This window comes from Rhinolophus hipposideros (genome assembly GCF_964194185.1).
Source record: "Rhinolophus hipposideros genome assembly, chromosome: 24".
NCBI classification, from domain to species: Eukaryota; Metazoa; Chordata; class Mammalia; order Chiroptera; family Rhinolophidae; genus Rhinolophus; species Rhinolophus hipposideros.
In genome coordinates, this window is record NC_138070.1 from 17925031 (window position 1) to 17942045 (window position 17015).

Consider the following 17015-nt stretch of genomic DNA (forward strand, 5'->3'; position numbering starts at 1 on the left):
TTCATTTTCAAAATACATCACTCCATCTCCTCTGATTCTGACATCTCGTGTCCTCTTAAAAAGAACAGTGTAGTAACATTGGGCCCACCTGGATAAGACAGAATAATCTTCCCACTTGAATACACTTAACTGCAGTTTATTTTCCAATGCAAAGGAACATATTCATAAATTCTGAAGTTTAGGATGAGGACATCTTTGAGGGCCATTATTCAGCCTACCATGGTGGGTATAATCAGGGAGCTAATACAAAGTGCTTTGGAAACAGAAGTGTTGGCTGACTGCCCCACGATGAAAAAAATGCCCTAAGAAACCACAGCCTTCACATTAAATATTCAAATGAGCTAAAGCCCATCTAACTTGGCAATCTCAGCCTCATTCCTTTAAATATGAAAACCACCTAAATCCCCATCTAGCCCCCCAGCACCAGGCCAGCCAAGCCTCAGAATGCTTGTATACCCTTCTAATGGAAATTGCCAACCACTATCCCATTGCCTGGGGCAACAGCTGTGTGCCCCTGACCCTGCCCTGGCTGGCTCACCAGTGGCATCTGAACCAAGGCAATTTATGGCATGGCCAGTGAGCTACAATGTGGTCTAGCAACAACCAGCCAGTTACAAGAGAAGCAAAATCAGTGGATCAGACAAGAGCAGCCAGCCATTAGAACTGCCTGGGCTCCTGATGGCTCCCAAGCCCAGCCATATGCAAACTTGAAACAAATCCTTTTCTATTTAGTAAACTGAATGGGCCTCTGATTCCTTGCAACCAACATATACCAACTTCTAGATCATGGGGCTGTATCCACTCATCATTTAAAACACTAGCATTCAAAATTGGACATCAGTCTCTTGTGAGTTTTGTCAGTGTGAGTCAACATCCGAGTCTAATTAAATATGGGACTGAGCAGATGAGGAACATTAGAGTCCCAACTCTGCCACTTATTAGCTGTAACTTTGGACAAATCACCTTACTCCTTCAGCCTGGGTTCCTCACCTATTACATGAGGGTGGTCAGAGGACCTAGCCCACAAAAGCACTTTTGAGGATTAGACACCACCAAGGGAGGGGCTTTACACAGGGCCTCATTGGTCAGTGTTGGGTCAACATGACATGCTCACATGCCTTACCTGTATTTCCAAAATCCAAATGTCTCTGAAAACTGAGTCACCCATAACTCATTTGATAGAAAAGACTGCACCGATATGACTTAAAAGTCTTCTCTATCCCTTTTACTATGAATATCTGCTGCAGAAATATTAATGTGTTTGGTTACAGGATTCCACTGGGTATTACACATAATACAGTCGATATGCAATGTCCCTTTCCTAAAATCAGGAATATATTAAAATTCACAACATATCTGGCCTTAAGGTTTCAGGGACTGTGGATTTCTAACTTAAAAAAAAAATTTTTTTTTAATGATTTTATTGGGGAAGGGGAACATGACTTTATTGGGGAACAGTGTGTACTTCCGGGACTTTCCCAAGTCAAGTTGTTGTCCTTTCAATCTCAGTTGTGGAAGACGTAACTCAGTTCCAGGTCCGGTTGCCATTGTTAGTTGCAGGGGACGCAGCCCACCATCCCCTGCGGGAGTCGAACCGGCAGCCTTGTGGTTAAGAGGATGAGCTCCAACCAACTGAGCCATCTGGCCACTCGGGAGCTGAGTGGCAGCTCATTGACTTCATTCTAGCTGTGGAGGGCGCAACTCGCTGGCCCATGTAGGAACTGAACAGGCGGCCCTGTTGCCCAGAGCCCGCGCTCTAACCAACTGAGCCACCCGTCCATCCCTAAAAAATTCTTTATTGTGGTAAAATAGACAAAACATAAAATTTTACACCTTAACCGTTTTTTTGAGTACACAATACAATGGTATTATACATTCACATTTCTGTGCAACCTTCATCATGATGCATCTCCAGAACTTTTTGTCTTGGAAAAGAGAAACTATATCCACTAAACACATTTATTCCCCATTACCCCTGACCCCCAGCTCCTGACATTAACATTTTGCTTTGTCTCTATGGTACCTCATGTGAGGGGAATCATATATTATTAGGCTTATTTCCCTGAGCATAACGGTGAACCTGTATCTTTGTGAGAATTAGAATGAGAATTTAAAACAGGTTCATGGTATATGCACCAAGATACCTACTGTCTCACGACTTTGGCAGTTAGCCAATCTCTACAGACTGCACCCCAATCTCACCAGTCCCCTTTCTAAGGAGCCTTTAGAATTCGTATGCAGCGTACACAGGCTAAGACCACGGACACCTCCTGAGACACCTGCCTGGTAAGAGCCAAGGTAGAGTACCAGACAAAAGACACATGATTTCAAATGCCCACACAAAAAGGCATGTAACTAAAGAGTGGATCATCAGGCAGAAGCACAAAGCCCAGTTTCTATTAGGTGTTAGTGTACTGAAGACTACAGAAAAGCAACTGTTCTCTCCTAATTAAAATACAAACACTAAAAAACAAATATAAAGCAAATGGTAGCACAGTTCAAGAAAGTTTGTTTCTTTCATGTTCCGAAGCACTGTTCATGAGACAGCAGCACATACAGCCAGGCGCTTTGTGGTGTCCGCGTCTTCCAGTTCCTCTTCAAGGAGCCGCTTTCGACTCGTAGAAGGCTGGAAAAAAAGAAAAGGGGAAAATGGTCAAAGAAAACTGCTGGCTTCTTTAAAATTATCAGTTTCCCAGGATGCTCCAGGTACATTTGGGGCATTTCATAGGAAACTTCTAGTCCCAAGAATTACTGGTCATCCTCACTGACATCTGAATCCCCACAATACCCCCCAGATTCAGACATGCTTATCGAAATGACATTTCTCTCCCCTCTGACTTCCAATCAGTCAAGGATGTATTTTGAAAGGAAGCAGCATAACCAGCCCCATCTTGGTCATCATCTCCTAAATTATGAAGTTTAAAAAGAGATGATGACACCTTTCACTGGGAGCCCCAAGTCTTGCTCTTTTGTGGGAAGACAAGTTTTTTTTTTTTAACTTTGTGTTCCCATTTATAACACTGCGAGGGGACAGTGGGAAAAGGAGTATTATCATTCACCAAAAGGAGGCAAGAAAGGAATGAATGAATATGAACTTAAAAGAACTCTAGAGGAATAAAATCATAATCAATAAATCATTTTCAACAAATTTAAATTGGAGCCTCTAATATAGTCTTTCAAATCTTGCCTTGCAGGAGACTTCTTAAATGACAATCCCTAGCTGCGCTTCTCTAATGCATTACACATTCTTCATGATTAACTCTTCTAAGGGTGCTACAGGAGACCAAGCTGAAACAAAGAGTATACTCCATCAAAAAAAATGTTAAGCAATTGCTATTAAAGAGACTATTCAAACTCAGCATTCTTGCTCATCAGCTCTTTAAACTTTGCCTGTATTTAATAACCATCATCTGGGAATACCTGGGTTGGGACTTCGGGTTGAGCCGTTGACTTGTTTTCTTCAGAAAGCAAATTTTGAAATTTTCTCTTCATGTCCTCATCCTGAGAAGAAATGGAAAACACAAGTAGGCTATGTTTGAGGGAAAGCTCCTTGAAAGATGGAGCTAGGATGCCCCTGGAAACAGGAAAGTGGGTGACGACATCCTGTCTGTTGACTAAATGGCATGCCCTTGCGGAAGCTCTGGAAGGAAAGGACCACCTGCCTTCCCAGAGTCATCTAACCACCAGTCCATGCTCACCCAACACTGGCTGAATGAAAACCATGTGCCTAAGAGCTCTCCGTGGGTCAGAGAACCACAGAGCTTAGCAGTCAAAAGACTTTCAGAACAAGTACCCCCGATCCTGACAGAGGCAGCCACCAGGAGGCCAGAGGCTGGGGTTGGCTCAGTCCTCTGAGGGCTGACTGCATGCAGCTCCCGAATCTCTCCAGGAGATCCCCCCTTCCCTGCCAACAATGAGGTCAGCTACTGGGTCCATCCTAACAAACCAGCCCAGCACCCTAGGAAAATTCACCCAGCAAGTGCTGTATAAGTCACCAGGACTTCAAGTCTGCAATATCCCACAGCTTGGGTCTAATGAGAAAGAAAGACAAGTGAACAGGTCATAGCATTACACGTTTCTTGCTTCTGGAAGGGGAAGTAAAGGGTGGGGGTAGAAGGTGTACACACGAGAACTACCACCTCACCCCCCTGGCTGCTCACTTCTGTAGGGCTCAAGGATTTATTGGCATCTAGGAGCCCTCAGAGGAGACCTAGTGCAGCTCTCCCCACTTTCAGAAAGGGGAAATATCCATGACTAAGGATTGTAGGCTTTGGGGCCAGCTGGAAACCCAGCTCAGCCACTCTGTAGCGTCTGCAGAATATAGACCCAGGGCTGCCTGATTCCAAAGCCCCATGTCCTTTCCTACCGGACCCCCCTTTCCTTCCTCCCATTAAGCCAAGCGTATCACGGTGAGTGGGAGGAGAGGACACAGGAGCGAAGGCCTCCAACATTCAGCAATTTGATGACTATAGAAAAATTACAGTGCTTGAGGATTATCTCCTGCCATATCTAGGAGCTAGAATCACCTGCTTCCATCACTGTTTATTGCATCACTCAGAGTGGCTCCCCACTACCCATTGTGAGACTTCCAAGTTCATCTGGAATTCACTTTGCACCCTCCATTAGGATCTCACTCTTAAAGTGCATCCCTTATTTCCTCCTACACCTGCTCACAGTTTCCACCGGGAATACCCTCCTGGCCTTCCTGGCCATCCACTTCATCCACCTTCCTCATTCACTCTGTGAACAGATATTTCCCAAGCACCCTTAGATGCCCGGCACTGTAATAGGCACAGTGGCTTCCATATATCAGAGGGACTCAATCAATGTTTGAAAATGCTGTCCCCTACTGTTATGGACTAAATTTGGAGACAGAGCCTTTAAAGAGGTACAACGAGGTTGTCAGGGTGGGGCCCCAATCCAACAGGACTGGTACCTTGTAAGAATAGAAAAAGACACCAGGGATGTGAACACGCAGAGAATTGACCACGTGGGACAGAAAGAAAGCAGCCACCTGCAAGGCCAGGAGAGAGGCCTCAGGATAAATCAAATTTCTACATCTTGAAATTGGACTTCTAGCCTCCAGAATTCTGAAAAAATGCATTTCTGTTGTTGAAGCCACCCAGTCAGTGGAATTTTGTTATGGCAGCCCTAACACACTAATATACCCATACCGTCCCCAGGCGAATCTATCTTTAGACACTCTTCACACCGGATGAACCTGTGGGTACCTGAAGCTCCGTGCACAGTGGTGTCCTCTCATCCTAGAGATCCCCAATACTCTGCACCTTCTCCTATTACCACATGCATCACACTGCTCTGTGGTGACTGTCGTCAGAGCTGGCGCACCCAGATTATCAGCTCCCCAAGACAAGGATGTATCTCATTCCTCTTTGCACCCACAGTGCCTAACAGTGCTTGACACACAAGCTCATTCACTGAAACAATGACTGCACGAAGAAACCACGCTGGAATGCCCCTCAAGTGGCAGCTCTCCCATGCGTCCCAACAGAGCTGACCACAAGCCTATTTAGGCCTATACTGAAAACAAGTCATCAATCAGCAGTAATATGAACAAGGAGCTCTTTGTCTTGTCATAATACAGGAAGCCATGTGTATCTGTCAATTCCCTTTCTTTGAGATGTCCACAATCTATTCAAAATTATTACATTATAATATGCTTCAGAAGCGAGTTGTAAGGAAACATCTATTTCAGGAAGTGCATAGGCGGCAAATAATGGATACAAGGGATGCTCCCCAAATTGGACACTCTGTTAATGACAAAAGGGAACTCACATTCCAAGTGCTCAGTCCCGTGCCAGACCCACATGACCATTTGGTTTCTTTAAGAATATTCAGTGTTACAATAAGGATAAATAATTAAACAACCATGAAATGATAAATTGTTACTTATTTAATAAACATTTATTATTTATTCAAAAAAAAAAAAGAATATTCAGTGTTCTCGGAATAAAAGCTAAACTAAGACTAGCAGATGATTTATGTGGACAATCTGCTTCCTTGTCCTTATTCAATGGACTCTGAGAACTTCTGCTGCAAAAACAAAATGTGAATAAAAAAAGCATTCAAAGGAGACCCGTGGTCAGGTTGAACTTCACCTTTCCCTCGGTTGTGAATAACAGGTTTCTTTTGAGACAAAAGGTACAAGAAACATAGGCTATGCTTGTTCATAAATTTCAGGCAGATGCAAGCCGGACAGTTGTTCCCAGGCCCAACTGGCCAGCTCCATTGTTTTTTTTCAACACTAACACAAGTCCTCTACCTCCACATCTGGCCCCCCTACTTTCCCTAAGAGGACCGATAAAAAGAGCCAAGGAGTATGTTTTTCTTTCTCATCAAAATTAAATCCCCACATGCAAAGGCACCCTTTGTTTCTGAATCCCTTTTCTCCAGGGTCCTGCTGTTTCAAATCTGTGTGGTCTATTACATGCTAAATCATCTGACAGATTTCTTCTGGGGGGACTGCCGTTTCCAGGGCAACACTCCAAACACTTATGTCTCCTTTTTTTTTTTAAGGATGTGTTGTTCTCAACCTGAGCCCAACTGTTAGGTGTGGAGGGTTGGAAGAGAGAAAGAATGGGGACAGTCTTCCCAGAGTCCCACAAGGACAGTGCTGACACTGAATGAGTTCCTGGACCAGTAATCCCCAGGAAGCTTGAGCCTCTTGTTCAAGCCACCTGGTTAAGTTCTTCCATCCCCTCAGAAAACAGAGAGACCAAATGAAAGTTAATAGAAAGGGGTATGGCTGTGCTGAATCGAACCGAACTTAATAGAAGACCTGAAAATCTATCAGAAAACTTGCCTGATGCTACAGCAAAGTCCTAAACCACAGGTTAGCCCCACACACCTACAAAGGACTTCTGACTCTGGAAGCTTGAATAAGTTCAGTGCATAATCTAATAGCAGCCATGACCCCCAGCAGGAACACAGAGGTAATGCAGACTTGAGAAGCACAGGCAGGTGACAAGTCTGCGGTAATGGCATGCTTACCATGAACAAGAAGTGGGCCCCTTTATTTCCCCCCTGTGTAGCTGCCCTCCTCCTACTACCTGTTTTCCTGAGTTAAGATTGGAGATGGCTGGAATGCCCATCCCACCTGTTTGGGGTGGGAAGTTTGAGGGAAGAGGGGAGCACAGCAGGAAGTGGAGGTCTTGAGTTAGAACAACGTCTCAAAGGAGCACAACCCAACTGAAGGCTCAGGGAAGCCACATGGAACCAGGAAAGGCCACAAAGTGAGCTTGTCCATCCAAGAGCTATGAGTCAAGTTGAAAGACTGCAGTGAACACACACAAAGACACACCCACCACCATATACATGCATATACACACCACACAGACCTAAAATTCAGTCAAAACAGTTGCATTAAAAGAACCTAACAGGGCAGCCGGATGGCTCAGTTGTTTAGAGCGTGAGCTCTGAACGACAGGGTTGCCAGTTCCATTCCCACATGGACCAGTGAGCTACGCCCTCCACAACTAGATTGAAGGACGTCGACTTGGAGCTGATGGGCCCTGAAGAAACACACTGTTCCCCAATAAAATTAAAAAAAAAAAAAAAAAAAAAAAAAGACTCAACAAAGCAAAAGCGTTTCAATCCTCCTCTTCTCTTCTCTCAGGCACAGCTCAGAGGTATCCATGTATTTTAGGCCAGCAGGCATTGTCCCATACCCACCTGAAGCCACGAGTGTCCTAAAGCTTCTTCTGTTGTAAAACGCGCCTTTGGATCCACTACCAACAACTTTTTGACGAGGTCCAGAGCTAAAGCAATAAGATAATTTGGCAAATCACAGTGAGAAGGGTAAATACATTCAATCAGCAAAATCAAATTATGCCAGAATCACAGGCCCAACATCCAGAAAGAGGAGAGAGAGGCTGAGGTCATCATGGAGTCAGCAGGCATGGTGGGCAGGGCCTCCTACCGTGTTTCTCCGAAAATAAGAGAGCCAGACAACCAGCTCTAATGTGTCTTTTGGAGCAAAAATGAATATGAAACCCGGTCTTATTTTACTAAAATAAATAAGTCTTTAATGTAGTATAATTTAATATAATACGGTATAGTATAATATAATACCAGGTCTTATATTAATTTTTGCTCTAAAAGACGCATTAGAGCTGATTGTCCGGCTAGAACTTATTTTCGGGGAAACAACAGAGTAACGCTCCTCACTCTGTCTTCGTCAGTGCTCTGAGAACACCAGAATGACCGTGATATATATTCCCCATCTCTCCCTGCTGAGACACCATAACCTCTTAGCTCTCTGTCCCTTCTCTCATTGCTGGACTCAAATTCCAAGTAATTAAAGCTGAACTTCCACCCAGTTCTAAAACACTCATGATGCTGAAGCAACTCTCCCCAAGACTCATGGATTGATGGTGAGAGTTCCTCCACCAGAGAAAGGTTCTTGGAAGTGCAGGCTTGGCAGAAATAAAGCTTGACAGCCAGCAAGTGGAGGCTGGCTTGTGTATGGCAACAATATTATTCCTTAGACATTCTGGCATTTAACACAATTATCTATGTTACATTATTTGACATTTAGTTTTAGTTTTCTACACTTTCTTTTGATAATTACAAAGTTGCACTTTTAAATTCTTAAATACAGTAAAAAATTACATTTAGCTCTTAATGCTTACTTACTCAAAGGAAACTTTGTAACTAAAAAGTTACTTATAAGACTACACTTTCAGGGATCATTTCTATAGTTCGTTAAAAAGTTACTTATTATTTCCTGCACTTAAATAGGTACCAAGTACTTGTGAATGTTACACTTAATCCTCATAAAAACCCTTTAATGTACGGTTTATTGTGCCCCCTTTACAAATAAAGAAAATGGAGGCTCAGAGATGTTAAGTAACTTGCGTAAAGTCACAAAGCTAGGAAGTAGCTGACCCAGGACTTGAGTCAAGATCTGCCTGGCTCTGGAGCTCATGCTCTTAATAATTCTTTTCTTCCTCTAAGAACAGAATCAACAGGAGAAAACATCAGGGGATTTGAAAAGGAATTCCCACCACAGCACACACACATTTCAGCAAACCATAAATTCTTAACCCTTTCTTATCCATACCCTTCTCTGAGACCTCTGCCCAGACTTCGGGAATGAAGTTGTATTTTCCACTGGTGATCTGTTCCTTCAGTGACACTTGAGTCTTATGCTCAGAGAAAGGTGGATACCCACTAAGGCTTAATATTGGTAAAGAGAGAAAGGAAAATAAATCAAGTGGCATTCTCAGTGGCATTCGGATATAAAGATTTCTTTTTCAGCACAATGAAAAATTTGATTTTTCTTTACATCAATGGTCATTAAAAAATGACCTAAATTAAATCTACCTGGACACATTTCTGATTTCACCTAATTACCTCTCACCAGACTCTGAAGCAATGAAAACTTTTTCTTACCAAATAAAAAGAATAACTCCTAAACTCCAGCAATCCACAGCTCGGTTATATCCGGCAGTCCCAAAGGACTCAAGAACCTCAGGAGCCAGGTAGGTAGGGGTACCACATAAGGTTTTCATGAGAGAGGTCTCCCCCAGAATCTTGGACTGCCCAAAATCAGTAATCTAAAATTAAAGACAAAAGGGAGTCATTTTTACTATCATAAAATAAAAAAATTAATATAGTATGCCAGCCCCAAAAGACATGCAGTCAATATCAGTTTCTATCCTACGTTTCATGCCTGCTGTTAATCTGGAATCTACAAATTCATGTATCAATTAAGAGAATTCTAAACTTTGCAAGTTATTTAATTTTGCTTAAAATTCCTGAGCCAAAAAAACTCAAGGCCCAGGTTTATCTCCAACCTACCTATGTTCTTCGTTTCAAAACGTTTATAATCCTTATCACAGACACTCCAGGATTCTAATTAGTTATGTGTGGCTCTTAGACCCCAGTTTCTGAACCATGTCTGCACACTGGAATACCTGAGCTTGGAAAACACACTTATACCTGGGTGTCGCAGTTATTTTTTAATAAAAACAATTTATTTATTTTTTTTTTTTGAAGATAGAACTACCCTATGATCCAGTAATTCCACTCCTAGGCATCTACCCGGAGAAATCCAAAACTCCAATTCAAAAATCTGTATGCACTCCTATGTTTATTGCAGCACTTTACACAATAGCCAAGATATGGAAACAACCGAAATGCCCATCGGTCGATGACTGGATTAAGAAGCTGTGGTACATTTATACAATGGAGTATTACGCAGCCATAAAGAAAAAAGAAATCTTATCATTTGCAACAACATGGATGGATCTAGAGAACATTATGTTAAGTGAAATAAGTCAGAAAGAGAAAGACAAGTACCATATGATCTCACTTATATGCGGAATCTAAAGAAAAGAATATGTGTATGAACTAATCAGAAACAGTTTTGGGGACACAAAAAACCGAGAGTTGTTAGATGGGCGGGGGGAGGGGGTTGGGGATGGGGAGAAGGGTGAAGGGATTGGGGGACGGCTGGTGACCACAGGATGGCCTCAGGGTTTTTTGAGAATTACTTTGGGGAACTTATTCAATAGTTTTTGGGGATTTTGTTGGGTATCCGATGGACATGTGTCCTGTTTGGGAGACCACCTCAGGGATGCTGTGGATGCCTGGTCATGGCATTGTACACCAGAGGCTGGACATTAATGAATGCCAACTATAATTTTATGTGTATAATGTGATGGCTCGGTGTGAGGTCGGGGTGGTGGTGGATGGGGGGAAGGGGGTTCACGGTGTGAGGGATGTAAAAAAATAAATAAATAAATAAAATAAAATAAAATAAAATAAAATAAAATAAACAAATTTTTTTTTTAATCAACTGGAGATTCTAAAGTAAAGCCAAGTTTGAGAAGCACTGCCTTAGACAGAAGGAAGGGGAAGACAGAGGATGTGATTCACTGGTCCATTTAGTTGCCTCCTCCCTCCCTCTGAACATAAAAGTGGCTTATACACAATGGAGCTCAACAAACGCTCACTAGAATCTGGATTGAACCAATACCACCTGATCTCTAAAATAATTGCTAAGAGTGGAAAGGTCAAATTCTCAACCTTTTTACACTCCTAATTTTTACCTGATGAATTTAAAAAGTTTCTGAACAGTTATCTACTGGAGTGGCCACACACAGAACATAAATCTCCCACCTTTATAAGACAGTCTTCTCTTTGAGATGAGAGTAGAACATTCTCTGGCTTTAAATCCCGATGTATAATACCATTTTCGTGGAGGTACTACAACAGAAAGGGAGGCATGACCCTTAGATTTATGGAATAGGTATATGAGTAGACACACACACACCCCTGCGTGAAACTGTAAACCATGCTACTCACAAATATATTCCCCCAAATCATACAAAACTACTGGGCTTAGTGTTTACGAATTTGTTTTCAAGAAAATCTTTAAAAAACAAAAGAAATGAAAAGGGCAACTTATGACAACAGGTAGACATTTTATTTCTCTTTTCAAGATAAATATCCCTTTACTTTGGCAGAAACATAAAGTGTCGATTTCAGTAATAAAAATGTAATGCAAATGGGTGATACAAAATATCTTCGGACAACTTTGAAGTAAACCATAAAAATTCTGCCAAATGATATATTTGGTTATTCCAACACTGAGAATAATATTTTTAAGGAAATCTGTAAAATACATTTTATAACTGATCTGTTTTAAATACCCAGAGTTAACATATTACTCAGTGCAAAGAACGATGTAGTTTTCAAAAACTCTGGTCTGAAATACATTTGCTCCTTGACTTGTAATGGGGCTACATCCTGATAAACCCATTAAGTTGAAAAGATCATGAAGTTGAAAACGCATTTACTACATGCAGCCGACCTTAAATGTGCGCAGAACATTTACATCAGGCTATACTTGGGCAAACTCATCGAACGCAATGAATACACTGTAGATTATCAGTTATTTACCCTCGTGATCGCATGGCTGACCGGGAGCTGCAGTTCACGGCCGCTGCCCAGCAGCACAAGCGTGTATCTAACGAACGCATCATGATTGCTTGCTCAGGAAAAGATGAAAATTCAAAACTAGAAGCATGATTTCTACCGAATGCTTATCGCTTTTGCATCATCATCAAGTCGAAAAATTGTTAAGTTGAACCAGCGTAAGTTGAGGACCATCCGTAATATGTTGATGTCTCTTCGTGTTCATTTTTATATACTCAGTCATATTTCTTACAAAAACATATCCTACACCCACTCATCTGCACTCAATTCACCTTAATATTCTTGGTATGGGATGGGGAGAAAACATTAAAACAGAGTCAAGAACTGGTTAGGTGTTCAGGGGGGTTAGGCTTCAGTTTTCTCTGGCTATCCTGTGGCCTAGGGCAAAAATTCCTCTGATACCCTTGCACTGGGACCAGGACTTGGTGAAGCCCCCGGGGAGGGCAAGGCCAGATGGACCAGCCCCAGGAAAATCTCCCTCAATCCTCTGTCAATACAAGAGCTGCTCCCAGTCACCGTGTTTCCGGCATGGAGTAGCTTTTCGAGGGAAGAAATCTCGGCAGAGAATCACCACAACCAAATTTGGTTTGAGAAAGGGTGCTGTTCCTCGAAGCAGACAAAATGCCCCCAGCTGTTCCTCCACTCAACACTTTCCCGGCACAGAGAAGGAAGGCAGCACATCTGCCTGCATGCCTCCCTGTTGCAGTTAACACGATGCAGCTACATGTGAGGGGAACACCTAGTACTGGGCCCTGGGGGAGCCAGGCGACTGGCACAATCGCCCCAACTTGCCGGCCTTACCCTAATCCCTGCCTGGCTCCCACCCTGAGAGGTAAGGGAGATTTCTATAAGGATCAGGCAGAAGTAGAGATCAATCCCCCTCCAGAAATACCGTTGGAGCCAAAGAGAGTTTGTTTCTTTAACTCCCTTTTAAGCTTCACAGCAACAGCTTTCTCATCTGAGTCAAAGGGGTGGGATGTTTTCGCCAAGAACAGAGCCAACAACACACACACAGACCCTGCTCTCCGGGTTTTCATTCAGTCCCTCGCTTTCTGTCTAATTCAGGGAGTAATTCACCTATAAGAAAGCAGGTTGTCAAACTGGGACACATTTGCCCTTCCCTAAAAGAAAGCTACAGGAATGGACAGTCTTATTTTCTTAGGAGGTTATTGCTTCTGCTATCATGGTGCCAGTGAAGGATGAAGTTAACACTGAGGATGGCAGAGCAGAGAAATGCAGCAATTTCAGTATTGTCAAGACACTGTTGAATTGCTAAAATCACCCACAAAAAGAACAAAATTTCTAAATAAAGCATTTCTGGAGATTGTGAAAACAATAACAAAACACTGAGGGCTTCTCTTACCTGTACAGCCATGAGCATCTGGTAAAAATAGAGTTTGCATGTAGCTTCTTTCAGGCGTTTTTTCGCCACCACCTTGTCAAACAGCTCACCTCCTTCCATCCTGAAACACACAGGCAAAGCAGGGGCCTCATGCCTGGAGAGAAACTCACTTGGGTGGACAATAGTAACACAAAACAAACCAAGACAAGCAAAGAGTTGCCATTTTTATTCACTCTTGACTCCCGTCAAGATGAGGTCATAAGTCTCATTCACAAGGTGATGAGGTCATAAGTCTCATTCACAATGAAGATACCCCTGTAAGAAACTAAGGACCAAGGAAAGATGGAAGTGTTCGTGGGCAATGGAGACATTTGGGGAGCTTTATAAAATCCGATTCAGTAGATCAGAGGCGGAGCCCAGGAGTTTGCATTTTTATCACACACCCCAGGGGATTCCCAGACTGGAATAATAGAGCAGCAAGCAGAAACATACAATCAGACAATGGAGGTCTGAACCCCAGCTCCACAACTTCCCAGCTAGAGGACTTTGGGTAAGTTACATAACCTCTCTGAGCTTGTTTCTGCCTCTTAAAAAGAAATAGAGATGATCCCACCTAGTTTGATGGCTGTTGTAAAAATTAAGAAATAATTGACACAGATATAATGCCTGCTACAGTGTCGATGCTTGGCAAGGTTATTCGATCCCTCTGCACTCGTTTCCTTTTCTGTAAAGTGGGACTAAAAGTAGTAAACCACCAGTAACTTGTAACTAACCTGGATGATTGCTATGAAGGTTAAATGAGTCAATGTGAAGTGCTTAGAGCAGTACTGGGCTCATATTAAGTGCTTAATTAGTAACAGTTACTGTTATTGTAGTATTATTATTACTATTATTAAACGGTTTTCACTAGACTGTCAGGTAACAATCTCCCATTTAATAGCAACAGATATTCCCTCAAGCACCGCTAGGGCTGTCCAGTGTCTTACAATGCTATGACCAGGACTACCGTTCACTATATAATCTTGAAAGACAACCTGCGTAGCCTGGGTTTATCAGGTGCAACGCTTTGCCTGTCTGTCACAACAGCTGCTCCCAGAAACACTAACATATTTATACAGGAATGCACATCAGACAGGCCTCTTTCAGGAATGAGACAGGAAATTATGTTGGTCACACCAAATCAGATAGGACTCGATGGCCACTGAAATACACCAGCAAGCAAACCAGTACCTGAAGGAGACTCAGGTGTCAGCATGCAACCTGGTACTGTAATCACGAGCAGATAGGTCCACCAAGGCAGGTATTTCAGAGTAATAACATCCACCTGTGTTTGAACACCTACGTGCCAGGTGCTATGCTGGGGACTTTCCACCCCTCATGGCATGTAATCCTTACAACTGTGCTCATAGGGTATCATTATTATCCCCATTTAACACCAGGAAAATGAGACTCCAAAAGGGGAAGTAAACTAACCATGGGCAGTCAGCTAGTCACCTGCAGAGGATTCGAACCCAGGCCTCACTCCAGGGCCTGGAACCTCTAAGCCACCTGCCTATGGAAACACTGGAGGGATTTCAGATATACTAAACCCACACGTACTTTGAGGGCCCCATCACCACACATGTACACTGAGGGTCCCCAGGATGACAAATGCAAGTCAGCAGTAGACTCTTTAAATAATCATTCAAACGGGAACAAATAAAAAAGCTTACTACTTACAATTCCAAGACAATATAATAATCTTCAGCATCAAAAAAGTCTTTAATCTTGATGATACAAGGCTAAAAGAGGGGAAAAAGAAAAAGAAATGAGAAGTTCCCACGAGGAAAACCATAAGAACAGGACATGGGACATCTGCCCAGAGGCTCAGGGAGGCCAAGACCAGGCATTTGGCCCCGGGTCTTGAAACACTTTGAAGTTCATGCAGGGGACAAAGCAGAACAGAATTTACCTGGTTTCTCCGTGCGAACGTACCAGAAACTCTCCAGACCACCAAGCTGGCGAGGGACTGGTTCATGTCTCACACATAAGGATGGCACCAAGGAAAGAAGGCCAGTCTCTGCCCAGCCTTCCTCCTCACTGCCCCAGAGCACAGGTACTCAAGGATACCTGAGGAGCCTGACAGGTAGAAGAAGCGGGCCAGGTGGGGAGCCCAGCCATGCTGCCAGGTACTGGCAACACCTGTGCTTGTTGTGTACCTCTTCTGCCTGGTGATCCAGCCCTCTGGGCACACCTGGCCTCCTCAGGCATCTGGTCCCAGCTAAAATGGCCCCCTTACAATGCATCCACACACCCTGCAGGGGGTCTAATCTATGCCGCCCCACACTGCATCTTCAGTATCTGTCTCCCCACCAGGCTGTGAGCTCCAGGAGGGCAGAGAAAGGAAACTAACACCCAGTATGGACATCTCCTTTCACCAGGCACTGCATGGGCTGAGTCACATCTTCTATTTATCTTTTTAGGACCAACACGCAGCATAGTAGCTGGCACACAGGAAACACTCACATGCTGCCCAGATTAATGTCAACATCAATAGCAGATACACCCCTCCCAGAGGGTAGACTGCCAGCCACATTTTGGTCATGGGAAATATGGCCATGGGGGTCAGGCGGGGAGCAAACAGCTCTACCACTCCTTCCCTACGATCAGTCTACAGTCTCCGCAGGGACATTTGTTATTGTCACAATAATGAAAATACTGACTGCATCATAGTATTTTATTAAGAGGAATAGAAAGGAGCTAAAATGCTCATAGAACATTAACAGGAAAGCGGCAAGCTATCTAAAACGAATAAACCAAGAGATAGCAGTTCATGTCTGTTACATAGAAATATGGAGATAAATTCTTTTTTTTAAAACGTTAAAAGTTTTAAAATATTTGTAGAGAGGGAAATCAGGAGGAATGCGGAACTGCTATCTGTATAATAAACCTTTTAACAGCACCTGACTACATACATGAGGTCTTAATAAAATCAAAAGAAGAGACAGCGAAGAGATCAGAGGAAAGAATGAGAAGGCCTTGGTTCTGCTTGGCTTCACACCAGGCAGTGCCCACCTGGGAATGGGTGTGGCTGGGAAATGATAGCGCATGAAGTGGTCTCCGGGGTCACTGGCTGGAGCAGTCACAGCTGAAAGCGTCTCTCAGGAACCAGAGGCCACCACCGCACACCTTCCACTTAGGTCACGCAGGGAAAAGTTTAAGGAATTACATATCTCTATCATTCCCCAAGTGTGTCCTTTGTGCCAAAAGCTTTACGAGCACATCTCATTTAATTCTCACACTGACGTGTGAGGTAGGTATCCTCATCGTCTCCATTGTACAGATAAGAAAACAGAGGCTCTGAAAAATGAAATGGCCTTCTCAGAGCCAGCAGGTGATAAGAGATGGGACGGGAACCCAGGTCCGTCTCCTCACTAGACTGAAGCCTCATATGAGGAGGGATGGTCAGGTTCATCTGTGCTCACCCCTGCCCGCGCCTAGAAGACTGCCTGACACAATATGTTTGACGACTGAATCAGTGTCTGACTCCAAAGGTCAGGTCTACGAGGCTACCAGGCTCCACTCATTGTTTCCCAAACACCACAAGCCCCTATTTAATTCCCAAGGGCTTTCATGTGCCCTTATAAATTGCCAAGTAATATCTCCAGGGACCTTCCTTAGGGTTCTAAATTCCTATCCACTGCAATGGACATTGGATTTGTATACATGT

The 17015-nt window shown here is 43.3% G+C and overlaps 1 protein-coding gene across 2 annotated transcripts in view; it reads right to left on the reverse strand.

The window, feature by feature from the left end:
* Positions 1-1390: 1390 nt before the first annotated feature.
* CHEK2 (checkpoint kinase 2) overlaps positions 1391-17015 on the reverse strand; it is a 40327-nt gene continuing 24702 nt past the window's right edge. Inside the window, exons 8-15 of one of the 2 annotated variants that reach the window (XM_081037405.1) lie at positions 15026-15087; positions 13328-13427; positions 11146-11232; positions 9415-9578; positions 9083-9198; positions 7693-7778; positions 3421-3501; positions 1391-2626 (exon numbers count right to left, since the gene is read on the reverse strand). In XM_081037405.1, the coding sequence (XP_080893531.1) occupies positions 2537-2626; positions 3421-3501; positions 7693-7778; positions 9083-9198; positions 9415-9578; positions 11146-11232; positions 13328-13427; positions 15026-15087 (786 nt within the window). In that variant the 3' untranslated portion in view covers positions 1391-2536. The remainder of the gene's footprint in view (positions 2627-3420; positions 3502-7692; positions 7779-9082; positions 9199-9414; positions 9579-11145; positions 11233-13327; positions 13428-15025; positions 15088-17015) is intronic. The other variant, XM_081037406.1, reaches the window with a different exon arrangement.